This window comes from Staurois parvus, unplaced genomic scaffold, assembly GCF_062004578.1.
Source record: "Staurois parvus isolate SC_StPar_1 unplaced genomic scaffold, SC_StPar_1.0 ptg000136l, whole genome shotgun sequence".
NCBI classification, from domain to species: Eukaryota; Metazoa; Chordata; class Amphibia; order Anura; family Ranidae; genus Staurois; species Staurois parvus.
The window spans coordinates 12,713,235-12,731,614 of record NW_028317932.1 but is presented as its reverse complement, the minus strand read 5'-3'; the positions used below and the strand labels follow the sequence as shown (position 1 = coordinate 12,731,614).

The 18,380-nt window shown below is 40.0% G+C and overlaps 1 protein-coding gene across 2 annotated transcripts in view; it reads left to right on the top strand.

Annotated features, from left to right (window-relative positions):
* The window catches only part of HYCC1 (hyccin PI4KA lipid kinase complex subunit 1), a 137,943-nt gene that overhangs the window by 51,823 nt on the left and 67,740 nt on the right, over positions 1-18,380 (top strand). For both annotated transcript variants that reach the window (XM_089673191.1, XM_089673192.1), the window contains 3 exons: positions 6,342-6,424; positions 7,793-7,894; positions 13,432-13,611. In XM_089673191.1, coding sequence (XP_089529317.1) covers positions 6,374-6,424; positions 7,793-7,894; positions 13,432-13,611 — 333 coding nt within the window. In that variant the 5' untranslated portion in view covers positions 6,342-6,373. The remainder of the gene's footprint in view (positions 1-6,341; positions 6,425-7,792; positions 7,895-13,431; positions 13,612-18,380) is intronic.

Genomic DNA, 18,380 nt, shown 5'->3' with positions numbered 1-18,380 from the left:
GTGTTCTCTCTCTTCTCCCCTGACAAAGCGCACACTGGCCGCTCCCCATTCTTCTGAGATCTTTGCTGCTTGGCTTGCTTAGTGCTGCACAGCCTCTTAAATCTTTATTGTTGGGTCCCGTTCCTCCTGCACATTCTTACCACGATCTTTGTCCATTCCAACAGAACGCTTGTGGTGTTCTGCTTATCCTTTACTTTTGCGTGGGATATTGTAACTTAGGGTACTGAGAACAGTTTTTTATATGTATGATATGGTGGTATGGTTGTGTTTCATTATGCATTTACTGGCTGTTGGGCCAAAGTTGTTTGCTCATGTCAGACATTCAAATCCTAAAACATTGATTTTACAGAAGCAGCATTTCTGTGTATGTAATGGTAAGGAACTGTCAACTCCAGCTTATCCAGTTAATGGGTCCAGTGGCCCTCTGCCCCCTAAACAAGCCATGGTAATCGCATTTTCCACTGTCTGACTGGGTCTTCACTTCATAGGCATGTGACTGTGTTACCAAATTCAAGTGTACAATCCAAACACACGTTCCTGCATTTAAAAATGGCGGTGTGTAAGTGGGTGCTGCAGTGACCGTCTGCTGGAACCAAACAGAATCCGCAAGGGAGATTGTCACCAGCACACCGAGTATCACCAATATGGGTACAAAATTTTTAATGAATGATCACATAGTTACAGCAAGGCAGCATTTTCAAGTCTCGCAGGACACCTTCATCAGGCATGTGACCAAGTTCAAATTGTGTCACCGAATTCAGCACACAAGACACCTATTCCCTATAAATATGCATGAGATGGGTAAAAGATGGCTTCAGCTCCTGTTTTCCACCTGTAGAGAACACCTTAGACTTTTGTTGAAGCTTACTACAGCCTGACAAGCTGATCCTGTCTGTCTTGCACCAGTTTATTCACATGCGGATCTGACTGACACAGGTTTTTTTTGCATTGTTTTGGGCTACATGTATTAACAGTTGCCTCAATAGAGTGCTTGATCGTACCTCTGAATCTAAGGTTCTTTTAACTAATGACTAGACTCATTTTCCTGCCTGAAATCATGGTGACATGACAGACTAGGTCCCGATGTGTTTTTTTTTTTTTTTCCCCTGAACCAAAGTGTTGGGGGGGGGGGAGGATTGTTCGTTGAGCGCCCACATACTCCCCTGGTGACATGGGTGCTTGATGATGACTTTAAAAAGAGTCCATCAACGTTGTTTTCAGAGTCTTAAGGTTTGGGAGGCATCATGACATCACAATGTGATGGGAGGAATGAAGACCGGTACTACTGTTTTTGGAAACTTGTTGATCTGTGACAAGTACACATGGTTTTGACTTTTTTTTTTTTTTACTCTTTGTTGCATGCTTTTTTCAGGACTGTGAATCAGAAGTAACGATAGCCACAGCCTGAAAATAATCCATTCATAATAATGCCTAAGCCAAAGTTTTGATGTTCACAACACAGAGTTTCACTTTATCATTGAGGATAATACCTAAAGTAAAAGTTTAATTTTGTCACTGGGGGATTTGGTCTCCCCCCTACATCCCTCCTCCAGCGCATGCGCGCACACACACACACACACACACACACACACGTTGGTCTTTCCTCCAGCGCACACATATTGGTCTTTCCCCTGCATCCCACCTCCAGCACACACACACACATTTGTCTTGTCTGTCTTCTTTTCCTTCTTTTTCAAATGAATACAATAGTACAGAGAGACCTTCATGGAATGGATTTCCATGCCTGAGCAGCTGCGTCCAAGCCATACATCACCGCAAGTGCAATGCAAAGCGTTGGATGTAGTGGTGTAAAGCACACTGCCACTGGACTCTAGAGCAGTGGAGACTTGCTCCCTGAAGTGACGAATCATGCTTCTCTAGTAATCCGATGGACATGTCTGAGATTGGCTGTTGCCAGGAGAACGGTACTTGCCTGACTGCATTGTGCCAAGTGTAAAGTTTGGCGGAGTGTGTGTATGTGTGTGTGTGTGTGTGTGTGTGTGTGTGTGTGTATGTATATGTATGTGTGTGTATATATATAATATATATTATACACAGTGGGGATCGAATGTTTGGGCACCCCAGCTAAAAGTTTGTATTAATGTGCATAACAAAGCCAAGGAAAGATGGAAAAATCTCCAAAAGGCATCAAATTACAGATTAGACATTCTTATGTCAACAAAAGTTAGATTTTATTTCCATCATTTTACACTTTCATAATAACAGAAAACAAAAAAAATGGCGTCTGCAAAAGTTTGGGCACCCTGCAGAGTTAATAAATTGTACTGCCCCCTTTGGCAAGTATCACAGCTTGTAAACGCTTTTTGTAGCCAGCCAGGCGTATTTCAATTCTTGTTTGAGGTATCTTTGCCCATTCTTCCTTACAAAAGTCTTCCAGTTCTTTGAGATTTCTGGGCAGTCTGTCACGCACTGCTTTTTTCAGGTCTATCCATAGATTTTCAATTATGTTGAGGTCAGGAGATTGTGAAGGCCATGGCAAAACCTTCAGTTTACGCCTCTTGATGTAATCCCCCGTGGATTTCGAGGTGTGTTTAGGATCATTATCCATTTGTAGAAGCCATCCTCTCTTTAACTTCAGCTTTTTCACAGATGGCATCAAGTTACCATCCAAAATTTGCTGAAATTTTATTGAATCCATTTTTCCTTCTACTCGTGAGATGTTCCCTGTGCCACTGGCTGCAACACAACCCCAAAGCATGATTGATCCAACCCCATGCTTAACAGTTGGACAGAGGTTCTTTTCATTAAATTCTGTGCCCCTTCTTCTCCAAACGTACCTTTGCTCATTCCGGCCAAAAAGTTCAATTTTAACCTCATCGGTCCACAGAACTTGTTTCCAAAATGCATCAGGCTTGTCTATATGTTCATTTGCAAAGTTCAAACGATGATTTTTGTGGTGAGGACGTAGAAGAGGTTTTCTTCTGATGACTCTTCCATGAAGACCGTATTTGTACAAGTATCTCTTTATAGTGGAATAGTGTACCACAACTCCAGTGTCTGCCAGATCTTTCTGGAGGGATCGTGCAGTCAAACGTGGGTTTTGAATTGTTTTTCTCACAATCCTGCAAGCTGTTCTGTCTGATATTTTTCTTGGTCTTTCAGATCTTGCTTTAACTTCCACTGTTCCTGATGACTGCCATTTCTTAATTACATTCCGAACAGAGGATATTGACATCTGAAAACGCTTTGCTATCTTCTTATAGCCTTCTCCAGCTTTGTGAGCGTCAACTATTTTCAGTTTCAGTTTTCTAGACAACTGCTTAGAAGAACCCATGGTGGTGATTGTTGGGGCGAGGTCAGATGAGTCTGGGCATTTAAAACCTTTGAGATTGACATCACCTGGTCTTCCTAGATGATGATTGAGAACAATCCATGACACTGGCAGGTCTCAGCTTGGCAAAGGGGGCAGTGCATGCTATAAATTCTGCAGGGTGCCCAAACTTTTGCAGACGCCATTTTTTTGTTTTCTGTTATTTTGAAAGTGTAAATGATGGAAATAAAATCTAACTTTTGTTGACATATTATAAGAATGTCTAATCTGTAATTTGATGCCTTTTGGAGATTTTTCCATCTTTCCTTGGCTTCTTTATGCACATTAATACAAATTTTTAGCTGGGGTGCCCAAACTTTCGATCCCCACTGTGTGTGTGTGTGTGTGTGTGTGTGTGTATATATATATATATATATATATATATATATATATATATATATATATATATATATATATATATATATATATATATATATAGTGTGTGTGTGTGTATATGTATGTGTACATATATACATATATACATATATATATATATATATGTCAGGTCTATAAATATTGGGACATCGACACAATTCTAACATTTTTGGCTCTATACACCACCACAATGGATTTAAAATGAAACGAACAAGATGTGCTTAAACTGCAGACTGTCAGCTTTAATTTGAGGGTATTTACATCCATACATCAGGTGAACGGTGTAGGAATTACAACAGTTTGCATATGTGCCTGCCACTTGTTAAGGGACCAAAAGTAATGGGACAATTGGTTTCTCAGCTGTTCCATGGCCAGGTGTGTGTTATTCCCTCATTATCCCAATTATAATGAGCAGATAAAAGGTCCAGAGTTCATTTCAAGTGTGCTATTTGCATTTGAAATCTGTTGCTGTCAACTCTCAAGATGAGATCCAAAGAGCTGTCACTGTCAGTGAAGCAAGCCATCATTAGGCTGAAAAAGCAAAACATACCCATCAGAGAGATAGCAAAAACATTAGGCGTGGCCAAAACAACTGTTTGGAACATTCTTAAAAAGAAGGAACGCATCGGTGAGCTCAGCAACACCAAAAGACCCGGAAGACCACGGAAAACAACTGTGGTGGATGACCGATGATTTCTTTCCCTGGTGAAGAAAACACCCTTCAAAACAGTTGGCCAGATCAAGAACACTCTCCAGGAGGTAGGTGTATGTGTGTCAAAGTCAACAATCAAGAGAAGACTTCACCAGAGTGAATACAGAGGGTTCACCACAAGATGTAAACCATTGGTGAGCCTCAAAAACAGGAAGGCCAGATTAGAGTTTGCCAAACGACATCTAAAAAAGCCGTCACAGTTCTGGAACAACATCCTATGGACAGATGAGACCAAGATCAACTTGTACCAGAGTGATGGGAAGAGAAGAGTATGGAGAAGGAAAGGAGCTGCTCATGATCCTAAGCATACCACCTCATCAGTGAAGCATGGTGGTGGTAGTGTCATGGCGTGGGCATGTATGGCTGCCAATGGAACTGGTTCTCTTGTATTTATTGATGATGTGACTGCTGACAAAAGCAGCAGGATGAATTCTGAAGTGTTTCGGGCAATATTATCTGCTCATATTCAGCCAAATGCTTCAGAACTCATTGGACGCTGCTTCACAGTGCAGATGGACAATGACCCAAAGCATACTGCAAAAGCAACCAAAGAGTTTTTTAAGGGAAAGAAGTGGAATGTTTCGCAATGGCCAAGTCAATCACCTGACCTGAATCCGATTGAGCATGCATTTCACTTGCTGAAGACAAAACTGAAGGGAAAATGCCCCAAGAACAAGCAGGAACTGAAGACAGTTGCAGTAGAGGCCTGGCAGAGCATCACCAGGGATGAAACCCAGCGTCTGGTAATGTCTATGCATTCCAGACTTCAGGCTGTAATTGACTGCAAAGGATTTGCAACCAAGAATTAAAAAGTGAAAGTTTGATTTATGATTATTATTCTGTCCCATTACTTTTGGTCCCTTAAAAAGTGGGAGGCACATATGCAAACTGTTGTAATTCCTACACCGCTCACTTGATTTGGATGTAAATACCCTCCAATTAAAGCTGACAGTCTGCAGTTAAAGCACATCTTGTTCGTTTCATTTCAAATCCATTGTGGTGGTGTATAGAGCCAAAAATGTTAGAATTATGTCGATGTCCCAATATTTATGGACCTGACTGTGTGTATGTGTATGTGTGTATATATATGTATGTGTGTATATGTGTGTATATATATATATATATATATATATATATATATATATATATATATATATATATAAATATATATATGAGTTCCAGTACCTGTGCCTCCCAACAACAATTACAAAAATGCCAATGAACCTGCGTGTCTCCCTTGTGCTGCACTGAATGTGATGCGGTGCAGGTCACACTAAATTACATTGTTTTTCTACCCTGCGGCGCCCGTCCTGGGCCTGCAGATAGGCAAGCAGAGCCCGTGATACATGAGGGGGGTGGTGCGGACGGTGGGGGTGACCTTTACCCGCATGTGTGGAAGCAATTTGGTGGCAGTGGAGCCACCCAAATGCTTCCACCTGACAAGTGAGCCTTGCTGCTTACTCGCAGAAGGGCTAAATGTAGAAAATGCTTACGTGCCCACAACTGCATGTCCTGGGCGTTGGGCGATACAAGTTGTGCATCTCTGCAACAGTGAATGGGCTAATAAAAGCCAGGACGCAATTTCTAGTCGTCATGGCAACTTGTCGCCTAGGATTTTGTCATTGGATGCCTGATACACCATGGCCTCCTGGTCAGAAGCTCTTCTCACTTGATGGCAAGACTATAGAATGGATGTTTTTGTTTTAACATTGTGAGTAATATGTGTCACTGAATACTTGTGCATTTAGAAATATGAAAATGCTATATTCATATCTCATGGAAAACACCTAGAATTTGGTTTGCCATGGGAGTGCAAGCGTTAAAAAAGAGGAACTTCTAATGTTACTGCTCTTAATGACCAAACATAGTCCAAGGGTACATAGCAACATATTTATCTTCTCTTTTTTTTTTTTTTTTTTCCAGGAGGCCAGTTGTAAACTGCTAGATGTGGGAAGATGTTGTCCACAGAAAGAGGAGTTGTTGAGGAATGGTTATCGGAGTTTAAGGTAATTATTAACCAGTGTCTCTGATTTTTTTTTTTTTTTTTTTAAAGTCTTTTAAAACCTTTTATCTGTCTGCCACCTCATTAAGATTCTTTTTTGCTTTTGTCCATCTGAGGATTTTTCTTGTGCTTTGAAGACTTGAAAATGGTTTGAACGTAGGGCTAATCCAAAAAAAAAAAAAACAAGATTTCCCCACACAAATGAGGTAGATGGAGGAATCCTCCCTGCTGTGCTGTTGTAGCCCAACAGCAAGGACTCCTCTGCTTGCAGAATATATTTATCAGTGCTGCAGACTATTAGCTGCATTCGCTGATTGAATTAAAATTTTCCAACATTCCCATATGAGAGAAGCTGCTCATTAGATCCCCCTTCTCTCAAGCAGGAACGACCGTAGGTGGATTGAAATTCAGGTAAGTTCTTAATGAAACGGCCCATTTTTGATCCATCTATTGAGGTGTTTTCTGCCTACAGCTGTTATGCTCTTGTGCAATTTCTGGTTTCCAGCCTTTTTCCAAGGTAAAAACATATGCAAAGAGGTGTTTTTTTTTTTTTTTTTTTTTTTCTAGGTATGCATGTTAAAGGCTAAGTTCACTTTTTGGAGCATGTTTCATGTTTATGGTGTAACATGCTCCTGATCTGGTTGTGGTTCTTTATATGTGGCTGAAACTTGGTTAAGAGTTCTTAATTTTAGTTGTAACACTTGTTGTAAAAATGTGAATAAACTAATTTCTAACAGTGAATGTGGTTTTCATTTTTGGAATGTTCAAAAAATGTTTGCTATTTAACATTCGATTTTGGAGTGAATGAAGTACTTTCAAACGACAATTTATTGTGAAATCAAATGTACTGGTGGGAGTTTTTGCATGACGGGTCAAAGAGATCTCCAGTACAGAGATAAAACAAAGGCTGGAAAAAGGCTAAAAGCAGTCAAAATAATATAAAAAGTGTTTACGATCCATATATACAGTTAGGGTTGTATGTATTTAATCTTTAAGTAGAAGCTGCTTCATTGGAAAGCTTTGTAACAATGGCATTTCTATCCCTCTGACAGGCATATGCATATTATTGGGGGAAACCTACAGTATATGTGGTAACCCTTGGAGTATGGGTATGTTTTGGTAAGACTGGTAACATATTTTTTTAATATTGACTTCTGCTTTTACACGTGACAATGTAAAATGTGCGTGCAATTATTAATTCTCTGTTAAATTCTAAGGCACAAATTCAAACCATGTAGCTAGAATTACTTTAGCACACAGCTTGTGCTGATGCTAGAAGACTGAAAGCCTCTTCCATATAGTATTCAGGATACAGCTGGAGGGGAAGAAGGACCTCTGATTAACGTTTTTAAAGAAGATGTTTTGTTTTTAGATTCTACCCGAGGCGTCCATTACAAGTTATGCTGCCAGTTTGAAAGAGAAGACATTTTTAGTATCTGCTTTGTATGACGTGATTCAGGAACCTCAGAGCGAGGTAAGTAACCTGTCAATTACAAATATATGTTGGGTAGCTTCTGGTCAGGAATAAGGGGAGCAGTCAATGCATAGCTAGATTAGTGATGGTCATGGGTTGGGATTTGATTTTTAGATAATCTCCAACCTCTGAGCCCATTTTAAAATACTTTGACAGTTCTGTTAGATAAACCTATATATCTCAATGTGCCATAAATTCATACTGAGCAATTGCAATCTGCAGTTTGAAACTGCTGATGTTAATGGGTCACATGGCTGACCAGCTAGGATCTGCAAGGTGAGGCAGTTCCATCTAATGACTGTGCTGTGTACAAATGAAATGTGTGCTTTATCTAACATAAAGATTTGTATCCTAAAGCTAAAGTCCCAGCTTGTGCAAAAAACAAGGATGTAGCCCCCAGGAGCACAGTAGTCACCTCCTCTCCAGTGCTATCCCGCCTACTTGGCTATCCAGCTCTGGTCCTTCCAACAGGTTGAATGGCGCTAGGGTATCAAAATTCTACCCTCATCTTGGACTTGCAGGAGAATGCTGCAGAGAGTGGTGCTACATTTTACAGTCAGAATTTAAAGCGGAACTACACTGCATCTGAGCACCACAAATTTTCAAAGAAAACCCCTCCATCCACCATTTCTTCATGCTTTATTTTGCTGAGAAATCACTTTGAAAAAGAACTCCCTAGCATTTTTGGGTGTGGTCAACTTGAGTGCAGATGATTCATATAGGGTTTACACCCTGGAATCCATCTGCCTTTAGCTCAGGCACACATGAGGGTGTGCTTAGCTGAGAAAACCCCTCCTCCCCTCCTAAAGACCTCTGGGATGTATGACATCATTTGCCTAGGAAACCAGGAAGTAGCTGAAGAAATGGGAAAACAAGTTTTTAAAACCAAGTAAATATAGTATACCTTCTTATCTATTTACTAATTGGTAGCAGCATAAGGATTAAAAATAGTCAATCTTGACTGAGAGAATAAAGCTTCACTTTAAGCCTGTCTCTAGCCCAGAAATGGAATTTTAAAGAGCACCAGTCACAAATAGGCATTTGCACTTTCGTGCAATCTCCAGTCTAGATATGTTAAATGAATGCATCCTTAAGCTGGCCATATACATGCTAAACAGCGTGGATTGACAAATCTTCTACTGCTAACTATTGTATCTTGACAGCAGTCACTCATGACTGTTAGAATACCCAAACAGTGACCACAACTGATTGGCTGTTCTGCATTCTTTCTGACATCCTAATTGATTGTGGAATTGGGTGGAATTGGCAAGGCCACCCACATCTCAGATTTTGGCCAATACCCAGGAATCGGGCAAAAGTTAAGCTGTGTGTGGCCAGCTTTACATCTCCGGGATAGCTGTTTTGTCCTGACGCATTAAAATTTTATTGTCTCAGAGAACAATTATCAACTTCATGTTTGTCTGCAAGGCCTTCACAGGAGGTGCCTTAACTTGCTGACAAAAGACTAAAGCCCTAAATATATATATATATATATATAATTTATTTATTTATTTTTTAAAGATGTTCCCTCCCTTCTCCTACCTGTTCTGCTCAGTCTGTATAAAAATATATGTATACTTACCTATTTTTTTAAAGCAGTCCAGTCTGATCTCGTGATCCTGCAGCTCTGGCTTCGGCTTCCTTGAATAAGGGAATGCTCAACAATGGTTGTGCATTCCAGAAGCTGTATTGTCACCCATAGGCTCCCAAAGGCCAGCCATTGTCCCTTCTCTCCCCTGTAGCACCTGCTCACTGACATGGGAGCCAGAACTGTGGGATCATGTGACTGGACCAAAAAAAAAAAGTTAAGTATGCAGATTTTGTAGGCAGGATCAGTAACGGGAGAGAGGGAGGAAACAATTTTAACCCCTTCACACCTATGTAACACAAATATGTGGCCTCACAGAACTGGGCTTTTTTCCATGGGGCCGCATACTTGCGCTGCACAGTGTGCTCCCAGCACAAACACTGGGGTGTCACTGAGGGCCCCGGGTCCTGTTCTAACAATCGGGACCTGAGACTCTTGATTCCAGGTCACATGATCGCTGTGATAGCCTCTAATTGGCCCCCCTTATTTTTTGTCTCTATGAATGGAGGAGAGAGATACATTGCATCTCTCCCTCTCTTTGAATAGAGGGGAAAAAAAACCTGTTTGTTAAAAATAAAAAATAAATAAATATTAAAAAATACCTAGATCAAGGTTTGATCTAGTTCAGTGCCAAGGTTTTTTTTTTTTTTTTAAATTGGTATCGGTGTCAGTTAATGTCAGTGTGTTTTAGGTAAAAAAAACAAAACAAAATGCGCACTATTGTTTCTGAAGAAAACAAGGTATAATCCATCTGGATGTACAAAGTAAAAACCGTACATATCATCGCAATTACTAACACTTGTCAAATTTGCAAGATTGTGCTTAGGCGTTAAGATTTGTTTTACCCTTAGGCGTGAAGGGGTTAAGAATAGTTAAAATTAGGCTTTGCTTACACGTGAATTTACAAGACTTCTCTCTGAATTACACAAAAGAAAACTCAAAGTTTAGTTGTAAAAAAGTTTATTTATTTTTTCAGATCAGCCAGATGTGAGCTGTCTCCAGCGTTGACATCTCAAAAGAGCAGTCACCTGATTCTAGGGTGTTGCTAGCCAAATCACTGGGTTATTGCTTCTTCATAGGTGAGAGAGATTTTTTTTCGCCCATTGAGGAAGTGGTTCAGTAGGAGCAGTTCTATTGCGGCACGTTGTCATCAGTGACAAGATCGCTAATGTGACATTGCCCTTTATTGAACTTCAGTACATTTGCTACGTGAACACTGCAACAGATTGCACATGTGGGTCATTCGAGTGATAGCGACATCCTGCATCCATGTAATAAGGATTTTTATGGCCCCTTTGAAATAGTTGCTTTTAACTGTAACATTGAACTGATCTTTTTAAAGAAGGGAGAAATAAGCACAATAGCCACTAACAAAGTGCATTAAATGCCCTTCTCAGTTGCCCCCAACCTGAGCTTGGAATGGATGCAGTGAATATGAATGTTCTCTGAACTGTACTGGTCATGTAACAAGCCAAAAGCTGGATAGCTCTAAGTATGGTTTTACGTAAAACCGCAAAGTTTAATGCATCAATTAGAAGAAGGAAATTGTGGTGATTCATGAAATGTTTGTTTTCTTGAATATAGTGTAGGTGGAAGCAGTACTTTATCTCGACTGCAGCTTAGCAACCCACCCAGCCAGCTTTTATTGAGAATTTACATGCATCAGGAACAAACGGGTTTTGTGGAAAAACCTGCGTTGCAAACTTGATATAATTGAGTCTGTAGCACTTTTCACCATGGAACAATTACTACTCTTGGCTGAATGATGTGTTTACTGGTCTATTGAAAATTTTTAAGAGATGTGAGATTAAAAGAAAAAAAAAATGAATAAAACAATCGATGCTCGCCTAGGTGGATGCAGAATCGATCTGGTGGGTTTCCTCCGGGTACTCCGGTTTCCTCCTACATTCCAAAGACATGCTGGGAGGTGAATTGGTTCCTGTCTAAATTGGCCCTAATATGTGAATGTAAGTTAGGGACCTTAGATTGTACGCCCCTTGAGGGTTAGGGACTGATGTGAATGTACAATTTATATGTAAAGCGCTGCATAAATTGATGGCGCTATATAAGTACCTGAAATAAATAAAATATAGCTGGATAATCGCATTTTGGATCTAACACCAGTAACCATGTTTTGTATCTAAAATGGCCACAGAACATCACCCTATTGGGTTTGTTAGGGAAAAGAAAAAATTTATATGGAGAACAGATCCCTTGGCTGTCCCACTTATATTCTCATATTCGGGACAGTGTGGAGAAATCTAAAGTTTGCCATACACAGGTAGAATTTTGTTCGAAAAAATTAGATTTTCTAACAGTTGTCACATGGCCAAAGGCTAGATTCTTTGTGGGTATATGAGCAGCAATGAACCATACCTGAAACCGCTTTCACTCCAGAAAAGTTAGTTATTTCAGCCCTTCAGCTACTCTTTTATTTACTAACATAGCTTTAAGTGAAGTTAAAATCTCCATTCCAAGGTACCTCTGTTTGTCTGCACCACTGTACATCTCCAATAAACGCAACCATGTAGTGGGGTCCTTCCACACTGCATGGTTTAAATCAGGGGTGTCCAATTTTTTCACTTTCCTTGGTCATATTGGAAGAAGAGGATTTGTCCACATATAAAATACACTAACAATAAGATAGCTGATGAGCAGAAAAAGTCTGGCAGATCACAAGTTAACCATTACTTATATAGATAATTGTACATATCTGAGTATCAAAACTTAATTTTTTTTTTTTTTTCTTTTTTGTAATTTTTTTAATAATAAAAGTAAAAGACGGCAACATAAAACTAGTGTCACATTTGACACTGTTTTTCATAAACTTAATGCATCAATATCTGGTTCGATTAGATGTACTAGCAATTCTCAAGGTGCTCATGAGATATTTTGGTTCTAATTTTGCCCTTCAGGTGCTTCATCCTAAAAGATAGTTGATCACAAATATAGATGTCCCTGAAAACTGATGACATGAATAAGGCATGATTGTGAAGAGTAGGATATTTTTCTTTGGGAAAATAACACTTCTAAAAGTCCAGTAAAAGACACTGTCAAATGTTTCTTTGCTGCATGTGTTCACTAAGTGTAAACGCATTTTTACAAAAAAAAATCAACATAAAATCAAATTTAAAAATGTTGATTTTTAAAGGACACCCCTGTTTTTAAACGCTCATTCAGCTTGGGGAAAAGGAATATGGTCAAATACCTACCTTATTCCTCATTCTCCCAACATTTCAAGTCATTATATTAATTTCCATGTTGTATTTTAATTTCCAGCCTACTCCTTTTTACTCTGTGTAGTTTAGTAAACTTACTTTGTGAAGAATCTCACACATTTGTCTCCCTGAATTCTGTGACACGTATTTACTATGCCCTGTGAGCATGCATTGCTGTGTTGGGTATATAACAGATTCTGCCTTCTGAAGTACAAAGGTGCTGAGAGAAGGCGTTTAAGGAGATGGAGTCATTAAAGCTGCATTGTACCATGGGATACGTAGTCCATAGAATTTAAAAGTAAACCACAGAGGAGAGGTGTTGTTAAAAAATGAAAGTGCGTGCTGTGACATTTTAAATGTAACAGCGGCCCAGATGTTTCCCAGTTCTAGTCAAATATTTAGTGTTTGATAGGGATTGGTTAGAACTGCTGTGAGGCTTTTATGCCTGTGACCATAAATCCCTCCAATGACAATATGGGACCATACATAAAAGAATATTTAAAAGAAAAAGTAAAAAGTTTAACGTTTGAATGTAGATCCTCTTTAGGGGTATGTGCAACAAAAGGCAGTATTGCATGTACATACTGTAGATGGAAATGGGCTATAAAAGGGTTTTTTTTTTTTTTTTTTTTTTTTTTTTTTCTTTTTAGTTGACTTTCATTTTCACTAGTCAGATTAGTATTCATGGTGAAATGCTCAATGTGTGATGTACTTTGTGCTTCTGATGACAGTTGTTGGAGCCAGTCTGCCACCAGCTCTTTGAGTTCTACAGAAGCAGAGAAAAGCACCTGAGGACATTCACGCTTCAGTTCCTGCCAGAGCTCATATGGTGCTACTTGTCTGTGTCCACCAGCAGAGACCTTCAGAGCAGTGGGTGCATCGAAGCTCTGCTTCTGAGCATCTACAATTTGGTGAGTACTTTCAGAGCTGAGTTTTGTTACACAAGACAGAAGAAGCTTAACTGTATGAAAACCATGTTACACTGCAGAGCTGATTGTGTGCTGATCACATTCAAAGCGTAGCCTAACATGACCAATGATGATAGAGTTTACAGTTCACCTATACTTTAATTAGTACCAAATTTATAAATGTTTAAGTTTAACCACTTGCCACCTGGGCCCATTCCTACATTTCTCACATACATGTTAAAATCTGCATTTTTTTTTTTTTTTTTCTTGCTAGAAAATTTCTTAGAACCCCAAATATTATATACTTTTTAAAGTAGTGGCCCTGCAGATAAAAACCGTACAAACAAATGGCAACTGCCCCAATCTGTAACTAGCCTTTGCAGCAAGGAGCACATGGAAGGGCAACGTATGTGAAAAAACAGAAGAAACTGAAAAATCCCCAGCTGAACTTACCATCCAGCTTGCAACTAACCGAATTGTCCTGTCTAACAGTTCACATTAAAAAACAGGGGTTTAGTTAGCACACATTTGCAAATACATGCGTAAGCTGCAGAGCCTCTTCACAGCAGCTCAATAGTCTGCAGTTCCTAACTCTATAAATTTTGAGAGCCTCCATAGTAGAAGCACATGTATAATAATGGATAGACCTTGGGCAGGTAAGCCTGTGGGGAGCCCACCCCTGCTTGAAGGCACAGGGGCGCACTGGACACTCAGCACAATAGCAGCCAAGGTGTCCGGTGCATCCCCTCACCAGTATATCAACAGTATGAACAAATGGCAACTTCTCCAATCTATAACTAAATGGTGGTTGCTGCAATTTTTATGTTGCAGGATATTTGTGCATCCATTTCTAAAATGCAGTTTTTCAGGAACAAAATACACTTTAATGAATGTTAGTGCACACAAACATAATATAATACCCATTTTTGGTGCAATATAAAAAATGTTACGCTGAGTAAATGGATACCTAACAGGTCATACTTTAATATTGTGTACACACATGGAATGGCAACAATCTTCGGTACATTAAATTATCCATTGGCAACGGTTTAAAAAACCTTTACAGGTAACCAGTTTATAGTTAACTGGAGGTCTGGCACTGGATATATTGCTCTCACTCTGAGATTCATTACGATGCCTCAAATGTGTGGTGAAATCACAGTTTGGCGTGCAAGACCTATGTATGTATTCACATTTGCACATGAGCACAGTTGGACAGGTGCACTTTTTCATTATTTTATTTACTTTTTTTCTGCTATGCTCAACTTTATTGCTATCAAAAGAGATAAACAACATCCCTTGTGATGGCATGGGCAGTGAATGACGGGTACTTTTTACTGAGAGATCTGGGGTCTATTAGACATTCGATCTCTCCTCTGCCTTGAAAGCAAGATTGGTTTGGTCAGATGCTTTACAAGCTGGTTAACGGCTTGTAAACCACAAACTGAAGCTAGAAGTAAGGAAATCCTTGTTACCGGTTTTCATTCTTCACAGAGGAGGGGTGGGTATGGCTGTACATGCCTTTCCTCTGTGTTCAGCTAGACTGACAGGGAAGTGGTCTTTAACCTGCTAAGTGTTCCATTTGATCACACACACCAATTATGGAATCCAGGGTTGGACTTGTTTGTGAACAAGCAAAACACTTTGCTCAAATTTCAGGTAAAAAAAGCAAGGAAGCAATCATACCGGTAGTGGGTACTCTGAACTAGGAGTGGACCCATTCAGTCAAATTGCATTCCCCACTCCTTACATTCATTCCAAAAGGTCTTAAAACAAACAAAAAAAATGGCAATAGAATAAGGAAGGATCATCCTGGTAGCTTTGCTTGGCCCGGAATGGCTTGTTTGACGATCCAGAACCTTTCCATAGATCCACCCTGTCCATTCCGTCAGAAGAAGGATCTTCTACGTCAGGAAGGGGGTATTTCATCCTCCGATTTAGACTGTTCAGCTAAAGGTGTGGAATTTAAGAGATGGTTACTGACTAGGAAAGAGATTTCTCGAATGTGTTTTTTTTTTTTTTTTTTTTTTATAGCAGGAGACCTGTCACCTTTTGCTATTTTATTTAAAAATGTTTAATGGTTCATTCACCAGAATGATGTTAGATTATCTTAAATTTTTTTCAATCAGGATTAGATTTAATGTGTTTAATTTTACACCCATAAGTACAGGTGGCTGCCTTGGGCACTTATTTTGACAGACCATTAGCTTTGAATCTGAATTAACCGCTCTTTAAAGGCAGTGAATAGTAAGGCTTTAATAAACAAAAGACACATTAGAACTTGAGATCTTAAGAGATGAATGTTATAATAGAAAAAAAATAAATTATACTCAGGAGTCTGCAGCACTGATCCCAGCTGCAGGTGTCCCCTGCCACCTTCGAATACTGACACCGCTGATCGCTAAGGTCTTGGTCCTCAGCCTATAGAGAGCTGGTGACTGTTAGTCACTGGCTCTCTACTCTGAGCACTAGGCTGTGGTAGGGCGGGAGCAGCTGACTCAGGCACTCGGCGGATCACTGAGAAGCTGAGGCAGCTACAGGTCCAGGCTTCTGGGCAGATCTTTTCAGATCCTGGACCGGGTCTGTGATATTAGCTGACAATGGGAAACCGGTCACAGGAGTGGAGAACTAGTTGCAGTCCTGTGATCCATAGCAATAGTATAGCCAAAAAATCTTTGGCTATACTTTCAAACTTTTTGGAAATCTTTGCTTAAAGTGGCACTTAAAACCGATTTGCTGATAGCTGTTACATCTGCTGTAAGTATAGGCATCGTTTATATGAATATTTTGGAAGCAGTGCGGTATTCTGGTTTCATCCATCCTTCCTCCCAAAGGTTGTTTCTGAATTTCATAAGGAGCAAGCGGTGTTCCTTTCCTTGTGCTTTCCCCCCCTCAAGATTCAAATCTTGAAAAATGTTACACTGTAGATGTCAGGAGATGTATCCTGTAATATCTGGACAGAGTTCATGAATTCAGGAAATCAAAATTTTTATTCAATTAAAGTGGTTGTGAAACTCGAAATTAAAAATGAGCAAAGCATATCCTGATATAGTATGTACTTGCTTCAATCCGAAGCACCTAGTGTGATGTCTGTCTGCTCTCATTCCTCTGCTATCTGCATGAGTGACTTCTGATTAAGTTAGGAAGACCATGGCAAAATATTGCATTATGTGGAAAATAGATATAGCTTAGTGCTGATTTAATATGTGTGTTAGGCTCATTACAATATTGATTTTCAAACCAAGTTCAGTTGTCATTTAAGAACACCTCTAAATAAGAAAATTGCAATTAATTATTTGAAGAGACTCTTAAGCTGGCCATACATGGGTCAATATTTTTTTTTCAGTTGGGCAGAAGGCTGTCCGTATATACTTATCATCGCTGCAGCCAATTGGCTGTGTGCTCTGATCAAATGAAAATTTTCCAACATTCCTGTTCAAGAGAAGCATATTTGGCCTAGAGCTAAGAGCAGTTTTGTTACCTATTGTATATAAGCAATTATTACTTGCGTGGCACTTTTTGGTTATTATAAAACACTGTTTTATGAGTGTGCATGGTGTAAGCGATTCACAGAACTTAGTACTTTTATCAAAGCAGGTCACAAGGGTTTTGGTATATATTACTTGTCTCTGCTCTGGTACCTAACTACTGTAATCTACTATTTGGAGAGACACCCCTCCAAATCATTGGATTCAGGTGTTCCAATCACCTCCATGGCCACAGGTGTATCAAATCAAGCACCTAGGCATGCAGACTGCTTCTACAAATATCTGTGGCAGAATGAGTCACTCTCAGAAGCTCAGTGAATTTGAGTGTGGTGATAGGTTGCCACCTGTGCAATATGTCCATCCATGCAATTTGCTTGCTACTAAATATTACACAGTCAACTGCTAGTGTTGTTATAACAAAAAGTGGGAGCAACTGGGAACAATAGCAACTCGGCCACGAAGTTTGTAGGCCACATAAAATGACAGAGCGGCGGGGTCAGTGCATGCTGAAACGCAAAGTGCGCAGAACTCGCCAACTTTCTGCAGTCAATAGCTAAAGATCTCCAATTTTCATATGGCCTTCAGATTAGTACAACAACAGTGCGTAGAGAGCTTTGTGGAATGGATTTCCATGGCCGAGCAGCTGCTTCCAACTTTACATCACCAAGGGCAAGCAAGGCGATGGATGCAGTGTTGTAAAGCACGCTGCCACTGGGCTCTAGGGCAGTGGAGACGTGTTCTCTGGAGTGACGAATCACACTTCCCTGTCTGGCTATCCGATGGATATGTCTGGGCTTGCCGTTTCCAGGCGAACGGTACTTGCCTGACTGCATTGTGCCAAGTGTAAAGTTTGGTGGAGGTGGGATTGTGGTGTGGGGTTATCTCAGGGGTTGGGCTTGGCCCCTTAGTTCCAGTGAAGGGAACTCTTAAGGCGGCAGCATACCTAAGACATTTCATGCTCCCAACTTTGTGGGAACAGTTTGGGGATGGCCCCTTCCTGTCCCAACATGACTGTGCATAAAGCAAGGTCCATAAAGACATGGATGAGCGAGTTTGGGGTGGAGGAACGTGACTGGCCTGCACAGAGTCCTGACCTCAACCCGATAGTACACCATTGGGATGAATTAGAGTGAAGAATGCAAGCCAAGCCTTCTCGTAGTAAAGCCAGGATTCAGATTACCACCCTGATGCCTGAACTTAATAACAAATTGGCATTGACCATTCTTATATGTCTGTCCTCACAGGTAAACATAAAATGCATTGTATAATTCTTTGTGAAATCTT